The 19929-nt window shown below is 38.5% G+C and overlaps 2 protein-coding genes and 1 long non-coding RNA gene across 6 annotated transcripts in view; 2 read left to right on the forward strand and 1 right to left on the reverse strand.

Annotated features, from left to right (window-relative positions):
* Positions 1-19929, forward strand: part of atp2b4 (ATPase plasma membrane Ca2+ transporting 4) — a 130463-nt gene that overhangs the window by 104922 nt on the left and 5612 nt on the right. For 3 of the 4 annotated variants that reach the window (XM_082156094.1, XM_082156096.1, XM_082156095.1), the window contains 4 exons: positions 262-475; positions 1215-1426; positions 2235-2342; positions 3661-3843. In XM_082156094.1, the coding sequence (XP_082012220.1) occupies positions 262-475; positions 1215-1426; positions 2235-2342; positions 3661-3843 (717 nt within the window). Of the gene's footprint in view, positions 1-261; positions 476-1214; positions 1427-2234; positions 2343-3660; positions 3844-14367; positions 14458-19929 lie in introns of all 4 variants that reach the window. The other variant, XM_082156097.1, reaches the window with a different exon arrangement.
* LOC309488098 (uncharacterized protein) overlaps positions 1-19929 on the reverse strand; it is a 200358-nt gene that overhangs the window by 34698 nt on the left and 145731 nt on the right. The gene's annotated exons all lie outside the window — the stretch shown is intronic.
* Positions 14584-17762, forward strand: LOC309488112. Its single transcript, XR_014202016.1, has 2 exons — positions 14584-16985; positions 17029-17762. It is a non-coding gene; the product is annotated as an uncharacterized lncRNA (long non-coding RNA).

Below are 19929 nucleotides of genomic sequence, written 5' to 3' on the forward strand. Positions count from 1 at the left end.
AACACCAGAGTATTTGGTGGCTAAGGATGACATTTAGGGAGACGATTCCTCATAATAAGCCATGATAACAGAACTCTTCAAGCAAAGTCAAAGTATTTTATATTTATTGAAACATACTGTGGCCATTTAGAGCTGGTGCCAGGCTTTGGCTAATCTGGAGCCGGACAGTCTTATTGTGTCCCTGCCTAACTGCATTACATATGACAAAACTGTAGTAATGTCCTTTCTGTGAAGTCTCACTTCGGTTTGTTGTGTCTGCAGGACTCTCCACTTAAAGCCGTTCAGATGTTGTGGGTAAATCTGATTATGGACACACTGGCTTCTTTGGCTTTGGCAACGGAACCCCCAACAGAATCGCTCCTACTGAGAAGACCTTACGGCCGGAACAAACCACTCATTTCCAGGACTATGATGAAGAACATTTTAGGTCATGCCGTTTACCAACTTACCATCACATTTACTCTTCTCTTTGCTGGTAAGAGGCTTCCGTATTCATGATGAGGTTTAGGCAAATTTGATGAATTAAGTTAAAATTAAGTTTTATGGCATTTTGAACTATAGTAAAAACTCCCTGCAGGAAGGGACTGGCTAATTGCATTTTGTGTAAAGGATTGATGTGATGCATGGTTGCTTAGCAACTAGCATTTATATTTGCAATATTCAAAGCATCAGAATTTGCCTCTAGCACCCATACATTTTACCATAAAATGTTTTACAGTATTGGACATGATATGGAAAAACCTTCTAGAGAAAAATGGATCTGAGGGTTTACATGTCATCTCTGGACATGGCTTTTCTAAAATATCCATATGCAAAATTTAAATATATATTGAGTTCTTGTAGATCTAGAAATAAAAATTTAAGGCCATTATTGCAACTATTTTTCTTGCAGAGTATTTTTTTCCATGTTAAGCTTTCAAGTTAAATAAATAAAGTTTCGGGCCTCCATCCCAATTCCGAAGTTCATAGTGAAAACCTGCCAGTAATAGACAGCCTATCTGTAGATCCTGGTATTATACTGGTTTTTGTTCCCTACAAGATCACATCAAAGACTATATCTAAAGCATGTCATAGTGCTTCAGGAGAGTTTTATTTTATGAACAGTAACACATATTTATTGCTCATTCCCATCAGTGCCACTCCTGACATACAACACTATGCATTTTGAACTTTCACATCACTTATTTACAGAAAACATTTTTCTGTCCCCAAAGGTGAGAAGTTCTTTAGCATTGATAGCGGCCGGAACACCCCTCTCCACTCCCCGCCGTCTGAACACTACACCATCATCTTCAACGTCTTTGTCATGATGCAGCTCTTCAACGAAATCAATGCCCGCAAGATCCACGGAGAGAGGAATGTGTTTGAGGGAATCTACCGGAACCCCATTTTCTGTTTGGTCGTACTAGGAACATTTGCTCTGCAGGTTATAAAAAAAAAAATCTAATTAGTTATGATTTTACTCCAATTCGTTGTTGAAATATAATAATTTTCACACTGGCTGTCATTTTCATGACATCATTTTTAAACATACATTAAATAATCAAGACACCAGTAACAGGTTAAGTTAAATATAATGAATATATAGACTAATATAGTGCGTACATTCAGCGAAAGAGTTTCTCTAGCTGACTAACAAGCTGTGGACGCTGAATTACTTGCTTGAGGTAAATTTAATGCTACATGACATTGTTTACAAGCTGTTTTACTGATGTCTTTCTGCCGTTGAAACGCTGATTTAGCGATTACACAAAATATAATACGTTTCAGTAAGTTGTACTGTATCTTTCAACATGCCTTCAGATATTCATTCATGTTTATTAGGAAGAGATGATCGCGTTCACTAGTGTGCTGCTGCTTAAACTGAAGCGCCTATATAGTGATCTGTCACACCACATTAAAGAGAGTCTAAAACGTCACTATAGAACTAGTAACGAAGGAACTTTGAGTCTCTTCATTGAAGCTTATTGTATTACATATAGTAGAGTAGATTTTTTTATAATGGATATAGTATTATGGATATACTGTTTAACTGTGCTTCTGTTGCTTCTGTATTATAAAAGCAAAAAAGCTACCTGAGGCCATATGTTACAACTATTTTCATCTTGACTACAGAGGTTTAAAGTAATCCAAACAACACCGCTTAAGCGCGTTGAAATCGCTATAAATCAGTCTCTCGTTGCTTATTGCTTTACTACAGTATAGCTGGACTAATGGAGTACACCTTGTTACAGATCATCATTGTGCAGTTTGGAGGGAAGCCGTTCTCTTGCACAGCCCTCACCCTCGATCAGTGGCTCTGGTGTGTGTTCATCGGGGTTGGTGAGCTGCTCTGGGGCCAGGTAAGGCAAATTCTTACAGTACGTCATTATTTATCACTAATCAGTAGCTCTGTTGATTGTTTATAGCCTAAACAACATTAGTAAATATAAAAAATCAGAGTAAAAACTAGCATTCTAGTAAGTTAGATTAGATTTACAGGTGACGAAAGTCACGAAAGAGAGTGATCCACAAGCTTGTCAGTGGTGAAATAATGAAAACATCACTATGCACAAAGCAGAATGCACACGCGTGGGTGATGTGGAACATCTTTAGTTCTCTCTTCAATCCCACCGGAAGGGCAGGGGAGGGGAGGGGGAGGTGAAGCTGTGTGTGAATTCAAACCTGTGGGAGGGAACGAGGGAGGCTGGCAGACGGCAACTTGCTGCACAATTCCAGAGAGTGGTTGCTGCCATTTCAAAGTTCAGCTCAGAAAGAAGAGGACAGAGCTTCATCAACCCCGCAGCACATGAAAGGTCCTCTGCCTCCATTTAGCCATGCTTACAGTACATTTAAAACTCTGTATGCAGGACTGACGCATCATGTTAGGTCATCAAAAGGCCGAGGAAGTTATCAAGTGCGGATAAAGTCTTTAAAGCTGCAAGCAGTCTGCTCCTTCTGGCAGTTGCATCACACATAAGCCACTTCCTACTGGGTTTCTCAGCTGGTGTTTGTGCATGCAAGCATTTGTTTGTGCGCATACACGCGCGGCCTCACAAACCAGATACTGGGAATTTGATACATAGAAGAGAGAATACACACTACTTCTTCTCCATGTTTAAGTTGTCTCAGTGATGTCTCGTTTCAAACCGCTTTAACAGAGCCACCTACATGGGGGATTGCAAATAAATATCAGGAGCTATTTTAGAGCTACCATAGGTGGTAGAGACTGGCATGTGTTTGTGTATGTGTGTCTGTATTGGAATGCCCCTTTGAAACTGTAGTTTTAGAATTTAAAGAGGTTAAATTACAGTGAGACTCTTAGCAGAAACTGTCTACATTTAAGCTAAGGGGGCCGATGTCTTTTGAACATTATAACAGCATGATTTATTTTCAGTCAAAACAGTATTCATCTGACAAAAATGATAATGATCTCAATCAGATTAAAAATAAAATTTGAAGAGAGAAATTATACATTTATACTAAATACAACCAATAAAACACCCTTGTTGATATAACTGAATTGAAAACAGCTGGGATTCAAATATTTGATCAGTGAATTTTTATAACCATTTAATTGAAATGAATGAATTATCCTAAAGATATGATTGACTTAAAATGAAACGACTTCAAATACACACACTATTTGATGAGCTTTTTTTTTTTCTCATCCTCCTCCAGTTCGTCACTGCCGTCCCTACCCACCGCCTCAAGTTCCTGAAGGAGGCTGGTCACGGAATCCCCAAAGAGGACATCACTAATGAGGTGCTACCTGAAGGTGCTGATGAAATTGACCACGCTGAGATGGAGATGCGCAGGGGACAGATTCTGTGGTTCAGAGGACTCAACCGCATCCAGACTCAGGTAAGCTGCTCTTTGGTTCTACTTTCCTTCTCGTTCCTTCCAGCAATTGTCCCAGGAGAGCGTATTAATGGCTTAAATACAACAGCAGTGACCTACACACAACTTTGCCACTGTAGATGTTGTCCAGAGAAACGTCTTTGCTCTTTGGCAGCTTACTGCTGAAATACGTGAGGTTTATTGGCGTTTTAGATCTAACTTTGATACAATTATTTGACGCTTATATCCTTTCTCAATGTTTAACAATTGCAATGCCACTTTGTTCTTCATTTCAAAGGGTACCACAATTTGGAGAGAAAACAATGCAAAAAAAACTACAACCTACTGTTGAAAAAAATGACGAGAAAAATATAACACGGCTGGATTATTAATTATATAATATATGTTTTTGAAAAAGAAAAATATAAAAGGAATATGACTGTCTTAACCCAATCATAGTCAATGTCAGGCATTGCCGTTTGAGCTGAAACTAAAGCGCTTTGCCAGTGGGTTAATAAACTCAACCAAATGCATCCTATATGAGATTAAACAAGGGCCGTATTCACAAAACATTTTATCTTACCACTAAGAGTTCTCCTAAATAGCAGAAAAGTTCTTAGGTTGACTGGTTAACTCTTACCTATTCACAAAACTGCTGGGACCAACTTTTACTGAGAAATAGAGAGAAGTCTTAAGCCAAGAGAAAGGGTGGGGTTGACCTCGTTGCTATGGATGATGTCAACATGCTTACTAACAATGCACACAGTGATTGGCTGATGGGGGATGGGTCTCTGTCAGTGATTTAATCAGAAATATTGTAGAGCGAGGTATCATGTTGCCATATTCAAATAGAGATTTTAAAATGAAAATGTTGTCAAATTCAGATAAAGATTTTTTATTTTTTTATTTTTTATGTAGGCTAAGTGTCACTTATTAAACAAGTATATGTTCAGCTAATTGTCAGCCTCTTACATGTCTGCATCCCAAGAGATTGCAGAGTGACAAATGATGCTTTATAAACAAAGAGGAGCATGCTAAAATGGTCTATCTAATCCACTCGAGAGGAGACATATATACACAGCCGACTTACCTAGTTACCTCGACAGTTTTCCGCATTCCTCCGCCACCCCAACTCCTCGCTCTTGGCTGGTTCCTCCTATTCCCAGCCGGGGATACAGGAGAGCACTCTGGGTTTGGGCTCGATTCCAAACTCGGAGCCCTCCCCTCTGACAGCACGCTAAATTATTTTACTCTATTCGATCATTTGTAAGTGCCACAGGTAATCTGACATTATTTTCTTTTTTATTCATTTATTTTGAAAGATTTATTTTTGGTGGTTTTGCCTTTTTATTATGATAGTACTGTGAGTAGACAGGAAGCAAAGTGGAAAAGAGAAAGGAGGGCTGAGATTGGGAAAGGTCCACGAGCCGGAACTCGAACTCGGGTCACCCGAGCTGCCCACAAGGCTGTACATAAATTAACCTTTGTTATGTGATCGCAGATTAAAGGGACACCAGGCAAGCCTGAGTGTTTTTTCTCTACGAAGCTCCCCCCTAGTGTCTGGTAGTAAATGCTTTCAAACACTCTGTCGTAAAAACGAACTGTTGTTCCTCGCCACGAGCAACCCAGCTGATCAGCTGTCAACCCAGCTGAGCAGAGGAACCGGCTATTTCAAAACCAGTTATGTCTACCGAGTTAAGTAAAGCAATATTTGCTGATGGCGATTTGTTTAAAAATGTATTGTGTTGTCATGCATACTAGTATTTTTACCGGGAATGAACGATATGAACGAGGCGAACTACTGCTTTCGTGTTTGTTTTTTTGTGTGTTTTTTTGGGAGAGTGGGCATGAGCATAAAAAATATATATATCGGAGGCTAATATTTGTCTAAAGTTAAATTAGCAAGGTCTATAAATTCATCTGGTAGAATGACGGTTTACCTTTGCTTGTCTAAGAAAACATCAGAACGTTTTTTTTAGCTCGATCATGATATGTGCAACGTTTATTGCCTATTATCAGACGCGTTGACTTAGTGACATAAAATAAGTGTAAGTTACACAAATAAAACCGACAGAGGAACGGCCAAACAACTACAGAAATCAAACGTGTTTGCTAATGACAATGCTAACATCAAAGTTATAGTATCTAGTAAGCCCGTAACAGACAGCGATCATAATAAAAACCTTTACCGACAATAGCAAACATCCTGAGGTCACAATTACTTGAAATTTAAATATTTATGGCGTTGAGCGAGCAGAACAGAGCTCCTCTGCTCTGCTCAGCATCATTATGAATGCACGTGCGGACACGCGCATTTTACTAAAAGCCCCCGCCGGTGATACCGGTATTACCAATGTTGTCACACGTCGATTAACCATCGATTAAAATATCCTCACCATCACATTCCTACTCCAGGCATGTAAAAAAAAATAAGCCGATCAGATTTCGCTCCCCTTCTGACGTAGGAAGGGGATCTTCCTATAATATTACCGCCCCTTAAGGCCATTGCACACTGAGTCCGAAATTCGCATCCGAAATTTTCGGACGTAAAAAAAAAAATTCGACCTCACGTTATGTCAATCACGCTTGCACACTGTCTACGAAACTTTCGTCCGTAATAAAAAAATTCGGATCGGGTTCGATTTTCTGCGTTTTTCGCATCCACAGCCAGTATTTTGAGATGTTTTTTGACAATATAGAGCCACCGTACAAGCGAACGACAAAATCCATCATTATTTGGGTATAAAATATAACCTGTATACAGCTGTTCTGTCCGCCCAGCGCTTCCGCCGGCCGTGTGTGTGTGTGTCCATACCTTAGACATACTGCCAGTCTCTGTTCAGGATCGATTGTTTCACGGAAATTGGTGGTCTTCTTTTTAATATGTGGCTCCAGTATCGCTAGCAAAGCATCAAACTATTCCACTGACATTCTGAGGTAAATTTTGAATCACTCGGGATATTTTCACAACTCCTTGATAAGGAGGTGAAACTCTCCTTCCTCTCGGCGCAATCTCAGGATTGGATGGACCCAATATTTCCTCTTTCTTTTTCTCTTTTTAAGAAGTCAAAATCATCCTCACTGCTTGATGAATCCATTTTGTATTTTTTTGCGTTTTTTTTCCGCAAAGGTTTAATAAAAACGCATCGGACTCAGTGTGCAAGGTTTCTGTGCGTGACGAATTTTAAGGCTGACGAACACGAAAAAACGCATACGAAAATTTCGGACTCAGTGTGCAATGGCCTTTAATCTGTGCATTTCCACCCACGGTGCCGCCATTTGGTTTACAGCAGTGTAACCAGTTAAAACGCAATGGCAAAAGTTCGAGCAAATCATGCAAACTGTTCTGTTGTTGGCTGCACAAATGAGCACTGAACACTTAGAGTCCCAGCCTCAGATGAGACGAGAGCAGTGGATTAATTTAATTTTTTACGGAAATCCCCCAGAATCAGATGAATCAGTGTAACTCCACAACTACATGTATCCACTAACCATTCAGAAATGTCCAGGTGCAGTCTAAAAGCTGCAACCTCTTCCTGGGTTTTCTCTGTAAGGCTGCACTCCGCTACTGGATATTTGAGATTTTGGATGAGTGAGATTATTTGTTATTGCATCCGAAGCTTGTGTAAAGGATCGGCCGTCTTCTGAACGGGGGCGGGGAGCAGCAGCTCATTTGCATTTAAAGGGACACACACAAAAACTGAGCGTTTTTGCTCACACCCAAAAAGTGGCAAATTTAACAAGCTATAATAAATGATCTGGGGGGTATTTTGAGCTGAAATTTCAGACACATTCTGAGGATACTATAGATTTATATTACATCTTGTGAAAAGGGGCATAATATGTTACCTTTAAGAGTCCTCTTGACTACCCCTAACTTTTCACAGATTTAGGAACTGGTTTTAGCATTAAAATGCTTTGTGAAATACTCTTAGAGCAAAAATTTAGTGTTTTTCCTAAATCAGCAAGTTAGGAGCTACTTTTAGCCTTAAGATATTTTGTGAATACGGTCCCAGATATAAGCAACATAAAAGTAACATTACAACTTACAAAAGGACACGAATGCGCACATGAACTTGACCATGCTTGTCTGAATGTATAATAACCCCCGATGTGGATACGCTCTTCCCGTAACAACGCACTGAAACACAGGCAACTAAAGCACAAAGAAGTGATGACATTCTATTACAACAGTGTTCTCGTTATAATGTTATGTATATGGCAGATTAGTGCTGCACATCTTGCACTTAACTGTATTTTCATGATCAAAGTGATTTCAGGCAGCACTGTGCATTTTTAAATCCATAGTTTTCACTTTATTTTGCTGGTCTGGACATCATGCTGTTCCTAACGCTAACCGGTCAGACCTCAGGTACCGCCCAAAATGCCGCAATAACCAATCAGATTAAAAAAAATTGTCATGGCAATCAGTGCTTTCATGATTGATTGTCGCTGTGACGTCCGATTACTTGTGCACATTCCTAGCAAAAAATGTGAAAATTACACAATATATTATTTGTTTAGCTAAATTAAAAAATATTTGTCAGGGTTTGTACTATTTTGCCCAATTTCATAATCAGAATTTGCTGATCTGAATAAATTGGATGAGATCAAAACAGCATGTACGTTGCTCAGAATGGCATTATTAGTGAACATTCTGGACAGCCAGTGGCTGTTTTTATGTAGACATCACCCTAGTGGCCTTCAAGCTTCTCCATGGGTTAATTTGTGGAAAAGCAAGTCTCTTAAGACTGAGCAGGGACTTGTGAGCTGCTTTGGTGGCCCAGGTTGAAAAGCAGCATGTGCCCTGGAGATGACACTCTTAAAAGGCCAGTGGAGCAGCCAATGTTTCTCTGACTATATGCACAACCTGCCTGGAGATATCAGGGGACTGTGCTCACAGGGACTTGGATACAAATCCTTTTCACTCTGTCTCTGGAAATGCAACATTCGCTCTCTTTCATCTGAAGATGTGCAAGTAAATGACTGGGACTGACTTTTTTGTGGAGGCCGTGTGGGAGGATCTCCTTTCACTTACCATTGCCTTCATACATTACACAGTGTTGCTGCTTACGAACAATGAGTGGATTCAGTGAGAGGGTTCACAGATGTATTTATCTGAATCCTCCAGGAGTGTCTGTGTGTTGGTGGGCGATCATTCTGAGATGGTGTTCTATTAAGAATATTCTATATAAAACACTATGGTAAACCACCCACTTAAGATTGTCAATGTATTCCACGGGCAATGATTTATCCCTCTAGATTTGCTTCCCTTCACTCCTAGCTTTGTTTTGTATCGTTAAGAGATGTGTAATCTGCCTTTCAGCAATGTGCCAGGTCATGGGGAAATCATGTTGCGATGCGGGACCATCTCAAACCCTTTTTTATTCTCTTTTTTATTCCTTCTCTATTTTTTGTAACAGCTCTCATTATGTTGTTTGGGTTTAGGAATAAATATATTGAAGTAGTAGATCAATATATAAATGTGTTAGAGAAATAAGATTTGAAGTGAATATGAAAATTAACAGCCTACAAAGTGGTGTTAAAACCATTTTGTTATTCCTATATGTAATCACACCTCTGATTCAATTCTTGCAAAAATCATTTTAAGGGTATCAGTTTAATATATTGTGTGTGTGTGTGTGTGTGTGTCTATATATATATATATATATATATATATATATATATATATATATATATATATATATATATATATATATATATATATATATAAATATATGTGGAGAGAGAGAGCACAAGTATTTGATACACTGCTGATTTTGCAGGTTTTCCTACTTACAAAGCATGTAGAGGTCTGTAATTTTTATTATAGGTACACTTCAACTGTGAGAGACGGAATCTAAAACAAAAATCCAGAAAATCACGTTTTATGATTTTTAAATAATTAATTTGCATTTTATTGCATGACATAAGTATTTGATCACCTACCAACCAGTAAGAATTCCGGCTCGCACAGACGTGTTAGTTTTTCTTTAAGAAGCCCTCCTGTTCTCCACTCTTTACCTGTATTAACTGCACCTGTTTGAACTCGTTACCTGTATATAAGACACCTGTCCACACACTCAATCAAACAGACTCTAACCTCTTCACAATGGCCAAGACCAGAGAGCTGTGTAAGGACATCAGGGATCAAATTGTAGACCTGCACAAGGCTGGGATGGGCTACAGGACAATAGGCAAGCAGCTTGGTGAGAAGGTAACAACTGTTGGCCCAATTATTAGAAAATGGAAGAAGTTCAAGATGACGGTCAATCTCCCTCGGCCTGGGGCACCATGCAACATCTCTCGTGGGGCATCAATGATCATGAGGAAGGTAAGGGATCAGCCCAGAACTACACGGCAGGACCTGGTCAATGACCTGAAGAGAGCTGGGACCACTGTCTCAAAGAAAACCATTAGTAACACACTTCGCCATCATGGATTAAAATCCTGCAGCGCACGCAAGGTCCCCCTGCTCAAGCCAGCGCATATCCAGGCCCGTCTGAAGTTTGCAAATGACAATCTGGATGATCCAGAGGAGGAATGGGACAAAAATAGAGCTTTTTGGTCTAAACTCCACTCGCCGTGTTTGGAGGAAGAAGAAGGATGAGTACAACCCCAAGAACACCATCCCAACCGTGAAGCAGGTGGGAGGTGGAAACATCATTCTTTGGGGATGCTTTTCTGCAAAGGGGACAGGACGACTGCACCGTATTGAGGGGAGGATGGATGGGGCCATGTATCGCGAGATCTTGGCCAACAACCTCCTTCCCTCAGTAAGAGCATTGAAGATGGGTCGTGGCTGGGTCTTCCAGGGCAACTAAGGAATGGCTCCGTAAGAATTATTTCAAGGTCCTGGAGTGGCCTAGCCAGTCTCCAGACCTGAACCCAATAGAAAATCTTTGGAGGGAGCTGAAAGTCCGTATTGCCCAGCGACAGTCCCGAAACTTGAAGGATCTGGAGAAGGTCTGTATGGAGGAGTGGGCCAAAATCCCTGCTGCAGTGTGTGCAAACCTGGTCAAGAACTACAGGAAACGTATGATTTCTGTAATTGCAAACAAAGATTTCTGTACCAAATATTAAGTTCTGCTTTTCTGATGTATCAAATACTTATGTCATGCAATAAAATGCAAATTAATTACTTAAAAATCATACAAAGTGATTTTCTGCATTTTTGTTTTAGATTCCGTCACTCACAGTTGAAGAGTCATGCTTTGTAAGTGGGAAAACCTGCAAAATCGGCATTGTAGCAAATACTTGTTCTCCCCAATGTATATATGTGTGTGTATATATATATATATATATATATTTATGTGTTTGCTACGATAGTCAGTGTTACTGGTGTTCAGCACCGGTTACATCACTTGCCCACCGCGGCACCGCCTCCACCGTCGATTTGCTTCTCTTTTTTAAAAAATAATTAAATAATTTAGTTCAGTTTGAGAACAGACACTAAAATTAAAAACTTAACGTGTCTGCTTACTAAATCGTGAGCTAAACGAGAGTCGCAGCACAGATCAGCAGCAGGAGTCAGATTTCATTTATCACGAAAGCGAGGAACTGACTGACAAGATGGAGGGATATTTCGTGTCAAAGTGAAATGTAAAAGCGCCTATTTAAGCGTATTTGTCATTGTACTATACTGTTGTTGTGTTTTTCATTAAGAATAATAGGCTAATGAACTCACCATTCAAGCAATTCGCCCCCTAATTTGCGCTAATTTGAAAGCGACACTAAAATGCGCAAGGCCGCATGGCCATTCACAACGGACGCGGAGCGAGCAGAACAGAGCGAGCGTTTTCAGTTCATTCCGAATTTACTAGGACATTTTTTAGGAATTAACTGAAAACTTTATATATCGATATTATCAGTAAAATTATTTAAACATCCTTAAAACATGAATACATTTTCACAGATCGGTTAATTTATTAATTTAGAGAAAAAAAAAACTATTTGCTATTGGCATAAACTATTTATATGTTCTTTATTTGAAAATAATTTATGCCATTGGCAAATCTTTCCTTTTTTTTTCTTTTTTTTTTTTTGCAGTTACTAAGATCTATCAAACAATTGATTCTTGTTTTAAAGATGATATATATGCATTCTATGTATAAAATCCTACACTGTTTTGTTCAAGTAAAATCAATTATCTGTTTTTAGATATTTTTTACTAGATAAGACATACTTAAGATTTTTTTTTTTTTATCTAATTGTTTTTTTGTTTGTTTTTTCATTTTCAATTATTCTAATATAACCACCTTCTATATTGTTCCCATATTAACATGAATGTTTAAACAGTTTTAAATAGGGTTGGGTATCTTTTAAATTTGAGTGATTCCGATTATGCTTATCGAATCCGGTTCTTATCGATTCTTGTTTCCGATTCCAATATTTTTTGGAGAGAAATAAAAAGGGCAAATACTTGAAGAATAAATATTTCTACCTTTTATTCTTGCCAATTTTAACCAATAACCAATAAAATGGCTCAAGTGAAAGGAGTCTCTTCAAATAAAGATTGTGTTGATTACATTACTCCAGTAGGTGGCAACAATCGACTTAATTTATTAAATTTTTTTCATTGAATCATTTATTCAAGAAGACTCGAGAGATTCGTTAAAAAACGGTCAATCATCCATTGATTAAACAGGTATTTATGAATGAGATACTGAATTAATTAGTTTTAAAAGTGTATGAATTAATGATTCAAATGATTATTTATTTATTTATTTATTTAATACATTGAAACATATTATTCTGTGTAGTTGTCTTATGTAATCGTGATCTACATTTTAAACAAAACAAAAACGATTTTAAATGTCTAAAAATGCGTGGAAAGCCGCTTTCTCATTCTTTCCACAAGTGCTTGCGCTCCCGTGGCGTCTCGTTGCTATGCAACCATCAGCAAAGGATAAATTGATTTCTAGACCTTGCATTAGCTTTACTACTAGATATATTTATGGAGATGAGAAATAAAAAGGCCACGATCAGCTGTTTGGCCGAGCTTTCGATGTTGTTGCGGAAAGGTTGTTGTTTTTTTGTCATATGACCTGCGGCTTGCCTCACGCCTACATTGGAAAGAACAAATTTGCACGCACAAAAACCGTGATATGTGAATGGCCACAAAGTCAGGAATCGATAAGCGGAATCAAAATGTGTGCGTCTTATCGAATCCACGTTTTTTGGAAATTTGTTACCGGTTCTAAAATGGAACCAACCCTAGTCTTAGGGCGCTTTCACACTGGCACTTTTGGTGCGCACCCAGGTTCGAATGACGTCAGAGTTCGGTTCGTTTGGATGATGTGAACGCTGTCTTCCGAACTCGGGTGCGCACCCGCGAACCGTACTCGAGTCCGATTAAAAAGGTGGTATGTGGTACGGTTCATGTGAACTCGGGTACGGTTCGCTGCTGATATGAACGCAATCGAACCAAACCGCGGAAGTGAATCGCTATTGATGACGTATAATGTGTCTTCTGCGGACAGCCCGCTGTCTTTGAAACGTTTTCAGAATTTTTGCGGCAGACAGACGCAAGTGTGTTTCTGTATGTCTATGTTGAAAACAAAACCAAAGGTTAAAAAAAAAGAACAACAAATGTCAACCGAGCAAGTCTATCCATTTGGGCGCCTTTTCATTCGCGGTCACCAAGCAACACCATTATGCCAGCTGCAGCCTGATGACGCAAGCGTACCGCGGTTCGGATAGAAATAATATAATGTGAACACAGTCCATCGGGGGCAGGGGGAGGGGGGAGCAATCGAACTCAGGTTCGGAACAGGCAATCGAACCAAGTGTGAAAGCACCCTTAAATTGTGTACTTTTCATGTCATTGTATGTTGTGTCTAATCTTATTTTGTCTTCTGGGCAAGTCAGTTGGACAGTAATGGGTGAAAGGGGAGGAATAGTTTTAATGTGTGTGTGCCCTGGATACGTCCAGACCCCCTGTGGTTCCAGATCACCATCTCTGCTAAATCTACCAAGCTTCCCTCCAAGCTTGGATGAAAGAGGCCAAACAGTCTTTTCGTCCTTCTTCTTTCCTCCTCCCACCCTTCACTCTTATTCCTGATTAGGAGTCAATGAACTGACCGCAAAAACACTACTCTACTAATTAGCTCCTTATCTCTCCCCCTCCATTCCCACCATCCCACTTTCAAAATCCTCATGGATTTCTATTTTATATCTGTCATGCATGGTTAGTGGTACACAAAGAAAGAAATAATTGGCACAAGTACGATTCAGACTCATCAGTACTTTATAGAACTAGTTTCCTTTGTGCTCCCTTTCCTTTCTCCTGAAAAAAGTAGCTCCTTACATAAAACTTTCCGTTTTATCTTCCTGTGCCAGCTCTTCTCCTGGCAGACTGACTTGGTACTAACTGAACTTTTTATTTGTGGGGTTCAGGGGATGTTCTCTTTTTTCCCTTTCAAATAACAAATTTATCTGCTCTAACCACTCCTTTTGGCCCTTGGTCTTTGTTTTACTCCCTTTCCCCTTCTTCCTCTTCCCCCCCCCCCCCCCCCCCCCCCCCCGTCCTCTCCCTGTTCTTTGCAGATGGATGTGGTTTATACATTCCAGACAGGCCAAACGGCGGTGCCTGGGGCCCTGCGTCGCCAGCCCTCCGTGGTCAGCCAGCAAAACGACGCAAAAACTGTTTCTAGCCCCACCCATGTAGGGATTTCCTCTTCCTCTCTGTCTGCCAACTCTGCTGCAGCTGCTGGGCCGCCCGCCCCTGCTTCCTCTTCTACTACAGGCAGTGAGTGCCACATAACACAAAGTAGCACTGCCATTGCATGATGGCCATTCTGAATGCTTTCATGATCTGCCTGTTAACCTCCAGTAAACCAATAACCACCCTTTTTAGACCACTCTTCCTCTCTCTTTTAAATTTTTTTCCCAATCTGTCCTTCACAATCTCCCAACTAAAGCTCCTTCTCTGCATTATTTCTGTCTCTTTCTCATTCACTTTGCATTTTTTCCAACGCCTGAACCAGTGCATCATGTGTGATTTGAATATGGAAGGCCTTGCTGTTGTCTGCATGCGAGTTACCAGTGCCTTTATTAGGAGAAATAGTTTTATTTGTACATATATATAAGAGGTAATGGCTATATGGTTTTTTTTATCCTCTTAATTTTTTTTCCTTTTGCTATTTTCGGGTCAAACAAACATGCTTAATAAATGTCCAGCTGAGAGTCCATTTTTATATATTTTTTTGTTTGTTTTAAGATTTTTATATCATTTTTTATTTATTATATATATTTTTATTTACTTTATTAATGCTCAGTTTGCAGTAGCACAATTTCCTAACTACCCCTTACTCAATGTAGAGTAAAACGATATACCGATAAAATCCATGTAAGAGTTATGATCATCAGCAATGTTGTGCATCAGAACATTTTGACGGATGCTAGGTAATGATGTAATCCCATCGACAGTGATATCTAATTGGCCAAAATCAAGTAAATATGATGAGTAAATATCCACACAATGGGCCACATTCATGAAATACAAACAGGATTAATGTCTGTGTCCATTTTTCATAAAAACCTGTTCTTAAATAAACTTTGAAATTCATTGCAACAACTTTTGCAAGAATGGTTTTACAAACAATTTGCACAGAAATTCATTATATTAATGAATTATGCCCTATGATTTTATTCATTGGAATTTTTGTGCCCTTGAAGTGTAAGAGGATGCCACACATAGGATTGTTTTAAATGAAAGTGAGCAACTGAATCCCTTCACGAAGGACCCTCTCTACACTTAAATTTTGTAGTGTTAAAAGGATAGTTCACCCAAAAATGAAAATTCTATCATTAATTACCCTCATGTCGTTCCAAACCCCTATGAATTGAGTTCATCTTCAGAGCACAAATGTAGATCTTTTTGATGAAAATCTGAAAGCTTTCTGTCCCTCCGTTAACAGCTACGCAACTACCACTTTGACGCCTCAAAAGTTCATAAAGAGATCGTAAAACTAATCCATTTGACTTGAGCGGTTTAGTCAAATTTTTCCAAAGATACACAATCACTTTATATGATGAACAGATACAATTTAGGCTTTTAATCACATTTAAACATTGGTCAAACGCACGGCGTGGTTTGGTGTGTTTTTTAAATATTTTTTAATATATATATTTTTTTTTTTACATAGCAGCAAAATCGACTTAATACTTCATTTATGGGTTATACATCATTCAAAACCTTAAAGTGTCTACTATTATTTGTGTCCACGTACAATCAAAACAAATAGGGTGTGCCTTCTGCCGTCTCGGCTTCCGTGAACTTTTTTCTGGAGCGCGTCACAAAACTCAGCGAATACTTGTCACACAGACAGTTATATCTATAGAAACATTTACGTGTTTACTTTTAAATGATCTAATTAAAGACAAAAACAAATATATAAACAAATGTTATGTAATCTGTATGAAAAGAGAGATGTCCAGTCGTTCTCGTGTTAGCTCATTACTGCTAATGTGAAAACGCCTACAGACAGCACGCGCTATTAATACGGTAATGATCTGAGGCGATCCATGTAAAGTCAAAGCCCACATCATCTCGATAAAACGCATCACGTTTCATCAGATTCATTTGACTTCACATTGTTTTGAGATGCGGTGAGGACTAATCCTGGAAGAATTTACCTCAGAAGAAAAGCGTGACTGGTTTCGGTTTCATTTTGTGGAGCTACTTGATCCAGCTGAGGATATCATTTCTGACAAGTAAGTTACTTATTGTTACTCTCTCATTATAAAACATGCTATTTTTTACTAGGGCTGCACGATTTGGGGAAAATGTCATATTGCGATAATTGAGTCAAGCTTTAGTCAAGAGCAGTGAGTGTTTTTCTCTGTTCCCTTTGTTCTTTGATTAACTTTAGCGACAGATAATAATTAGTGGCTACTGTGTACTGTCCCTTTAAGACCAGCCGCTGCTGTCAGAGACGCGGATCTCACACGCGCCTCATTCTCTCACGAGTCACAACTCTTCACGTTCATCATAAGACTACTCTTATGTTATGAAGATACTCGACAGAAAGAAATTTTGGCATAATTGTGTGTGTTATTGTTCGTTCAAGCTCGAAAGAGAACTGTATTCTGGCATGCTGTTTTGTGCGCACGCACGATATTAGCGCGAGTCTTTCTGTGTGTCACAGTCAGGACATTCACAGGCAGCGCGAGTCTTTCTGTGTGTCACAGTCAGGACATTCACAGGCAGCGCGTTCTTTTTTGTCTTATCGCGCATGAATGGTTTAAAAGCATTTGCATGAATAAGAGCGGGATCATGTAACACTAGAATGGCAAAAATTGACAGATGCTGCGTTAATTGCGTTAACAGCGCTAATTTGTTTATTTAATATAAAATCGCAGCATTTTGCGTCATATAATCGCGTAGGCTTGACATCGCGATTGCGATATGATTAATCGTGCAGCACTATTTTTGACATAAATCTACATATTTACTAGTTTGGCTTTTCCCAAACCATATTGCTATGCTGAAATTAGTGAAATTGAATGAAATATGTTGAAATAAAATGTATTTGATATAAGCAATGTATTAAACTAGGATGAAAATGTATAGTAATATAAGGTAAATTGAATGTTTAGACAAGATTTTATTGGACTATTTTGGATACTTTATGAAGTGTTTACTGTAAAATACTGCCTCATCAATGAAGCTTTTGTTCGTGAATTTCTGCTTCAATGTAGATGTTTTGAATGTACTAAAAAAGTTTCTATGATATAATATAAAAATCGTGTACTATGTACTCTACGATAATTTAAGCATGGATGACATTACAAAAATCATGTTTTCTATTATGAGTGGACATTATATTAATGTTAATCCTATAGTTGCTGTTGCTATGATCCTGTTATCAGCATGCTCACAGATATTTTTTCTCTCTCTCTCTCTCTCTCTCTCTCTCTCTCTCTCTCTCTCTCTCTCTCTCTCTCTCTCTCTCTCTCTCTAAAAAAAAGAATAATAATAAAAAATATATATATATATATATAATTTTTTTTTATTATAATTTTTTTTGTACAGATGAGAATGACAGTGACCAGATACCAGCCTGCATGTGAACTTGGACCACAAACTCTCATATGAGACTCTTCAAATGTTTGTTTTTCCCCCTGAGAGTGTTGTCTCGGTTTTGTGCACAAAAATGCTCAGGCTGCCAGGGCAAATGCTAAATGTCACAGAGTCAAATGGACAAATGTGAGCATCAGTGAGCTGTACAGCTACATTGGACTGATATTCTACGTAAATATGGTGAAGGTGAGCTCACTGACTGGAAGCAGGTAAGCTTTTATCTCCAATGCATAGAAACACCAAACACCTTGGATTTGCCAGGTATGTGATGTTTACTTATATATTTGGATTTGTTTCCAGGTATGACTATCAAAATGCGCTTTTGACCCTAATTTATATTTGGATTGTATTGTTAACTAGATTATAAATAAACTACAAACAAAAAAAACAAAAATATTTTGTCCTCAGATTTTTTCTTGTAGTTCCCGTCACATTCTTCATTGATAGGCCATTTTGGGGAGGGGTCATTGTCTCCACAGGTGTGAATTTTCTCAAAATTATCCATTACTCTGCACTGTGGAGGGAGTAGGGGTTATAGTGATGCTCACCTTCCTATTGAATTTTCCCTCTTTCTCTTTTCTGGCTCACTCTCTCTTTTTTTAACACCAGCCCTCTCCCTCTTTTCACAACTGCTTTCACACACTTGCTCACACTTTTCTCTCTCTCTCTCTCTCTCTCTCTCTCTCTCTCTCTCTCTCTTTCTCTCTCTCTCTCTCTCTCTCTCTTCCCCCCCCCCCCCCCCTCTCTCCCCCTTCCTTCCTTTGCAGACCTGTTTCTGTCTCACTCTCATGCTTTCAGCTCCTCTCATCACACCTTGTGTCTTCTGCTCTGACACTTTATACTCTGTCTCCATCTCTCTTCATTGATATTCTAGAAGAAGCTATGAGTGAGGGCCAATTATTTATTTCTTTTCTGCCTTCCTTATTTAGGTTTCCTTTTGCATTACACATTAAAAGTGTGTGTATGTGTGTTAGGCAGATCACAAAGCATATATAGGGTCAGAGGGTTCATTTAACCATAGATGGGAGCGATCCAAATATACAGAAAAATTAAAGGTTCAATTAGTTCATTTTTAAAATAGCAGTGTAAATATGGACAGATGTATATATACATCTATATGTCTATATGTATGGACAGATCTATATCCTTCCAAGCAGTGTATTAAAATGTTAACTCAAATTTAATTTTCTGCAGAAATGTGGTGTTTTTAGCATGTTGCTCTGCGTTTGCTAGATCATCTTTAGGTGGTTGTCTCAAGTCAAAAGAGCCTACCCACAGTTTTTAGAATTGATTTAGTAGTTGTTCATACATATGGTGGTAATAATAATAATATCTTGGTCTTATATAACAGAATCTGAATATAATAATAAATTGCCAAAATTACATAGCTGCATTGTACAATAATGTAAACCTGAGAAATAAACAGGAATTTAATAGACTAAGCCACTGCTGATTGGCTGAGCTGGCAGGGAAGATGGTTCTTCAGACATGGTTGTTACCATAAGCTTATTGTAGGGAAAAGCATCCAGACCCTTGCAAAACAAGTTATACCAATTCACATTTGTCTTTATGGTCGTTCTCAAGTTTGAAACCATAAAAATTGCAAGAGAGCAAGATTAGTTTCTGGTGTTTTACCGCACAACACAGCGCCTCTGAGAGGCCCAGAGCATATGTTTTGAAGGACTGGATGCACATGCTATGCATTTTAATGCTGTGTCTATTTGTATGGAGGAAGAAACATCTCACTCTCAGGTTTCATTTTAATATATTTTATTTTAATGGCTTGTATTTTCTAAATTCAGATTCAATTAAATTATTGAATTTAATTAAAAAGTTAATACATATATTAATACAATATTAATACAATTATAAAAAGAAAAAAAAAGAAAGAAATTAGTAATTATTAAAAAATGTCATTTTCAGTTTTGGTTTTCGGCCAAGGGCATTCAGAAGTTTCGGTTTCGGACAAGAATTTTCATTTCGGTGTATCCCAACCCAAGTAACTTCCCTAATTTTCATCCTGA

The sequence above is a fragment of the Leuciscus leuciscus genome (assembly GCF_965113295.1).
Source record: "Leuciscus leuciscus genome assembly, chromosome: 23".
Lineage (NCBI taxonomy): Eukaryota > Metazoa > Chordata > Actinopteri > Cypriniformes > Leuciscidae > Leuciscus > Leuciscus leuciscus.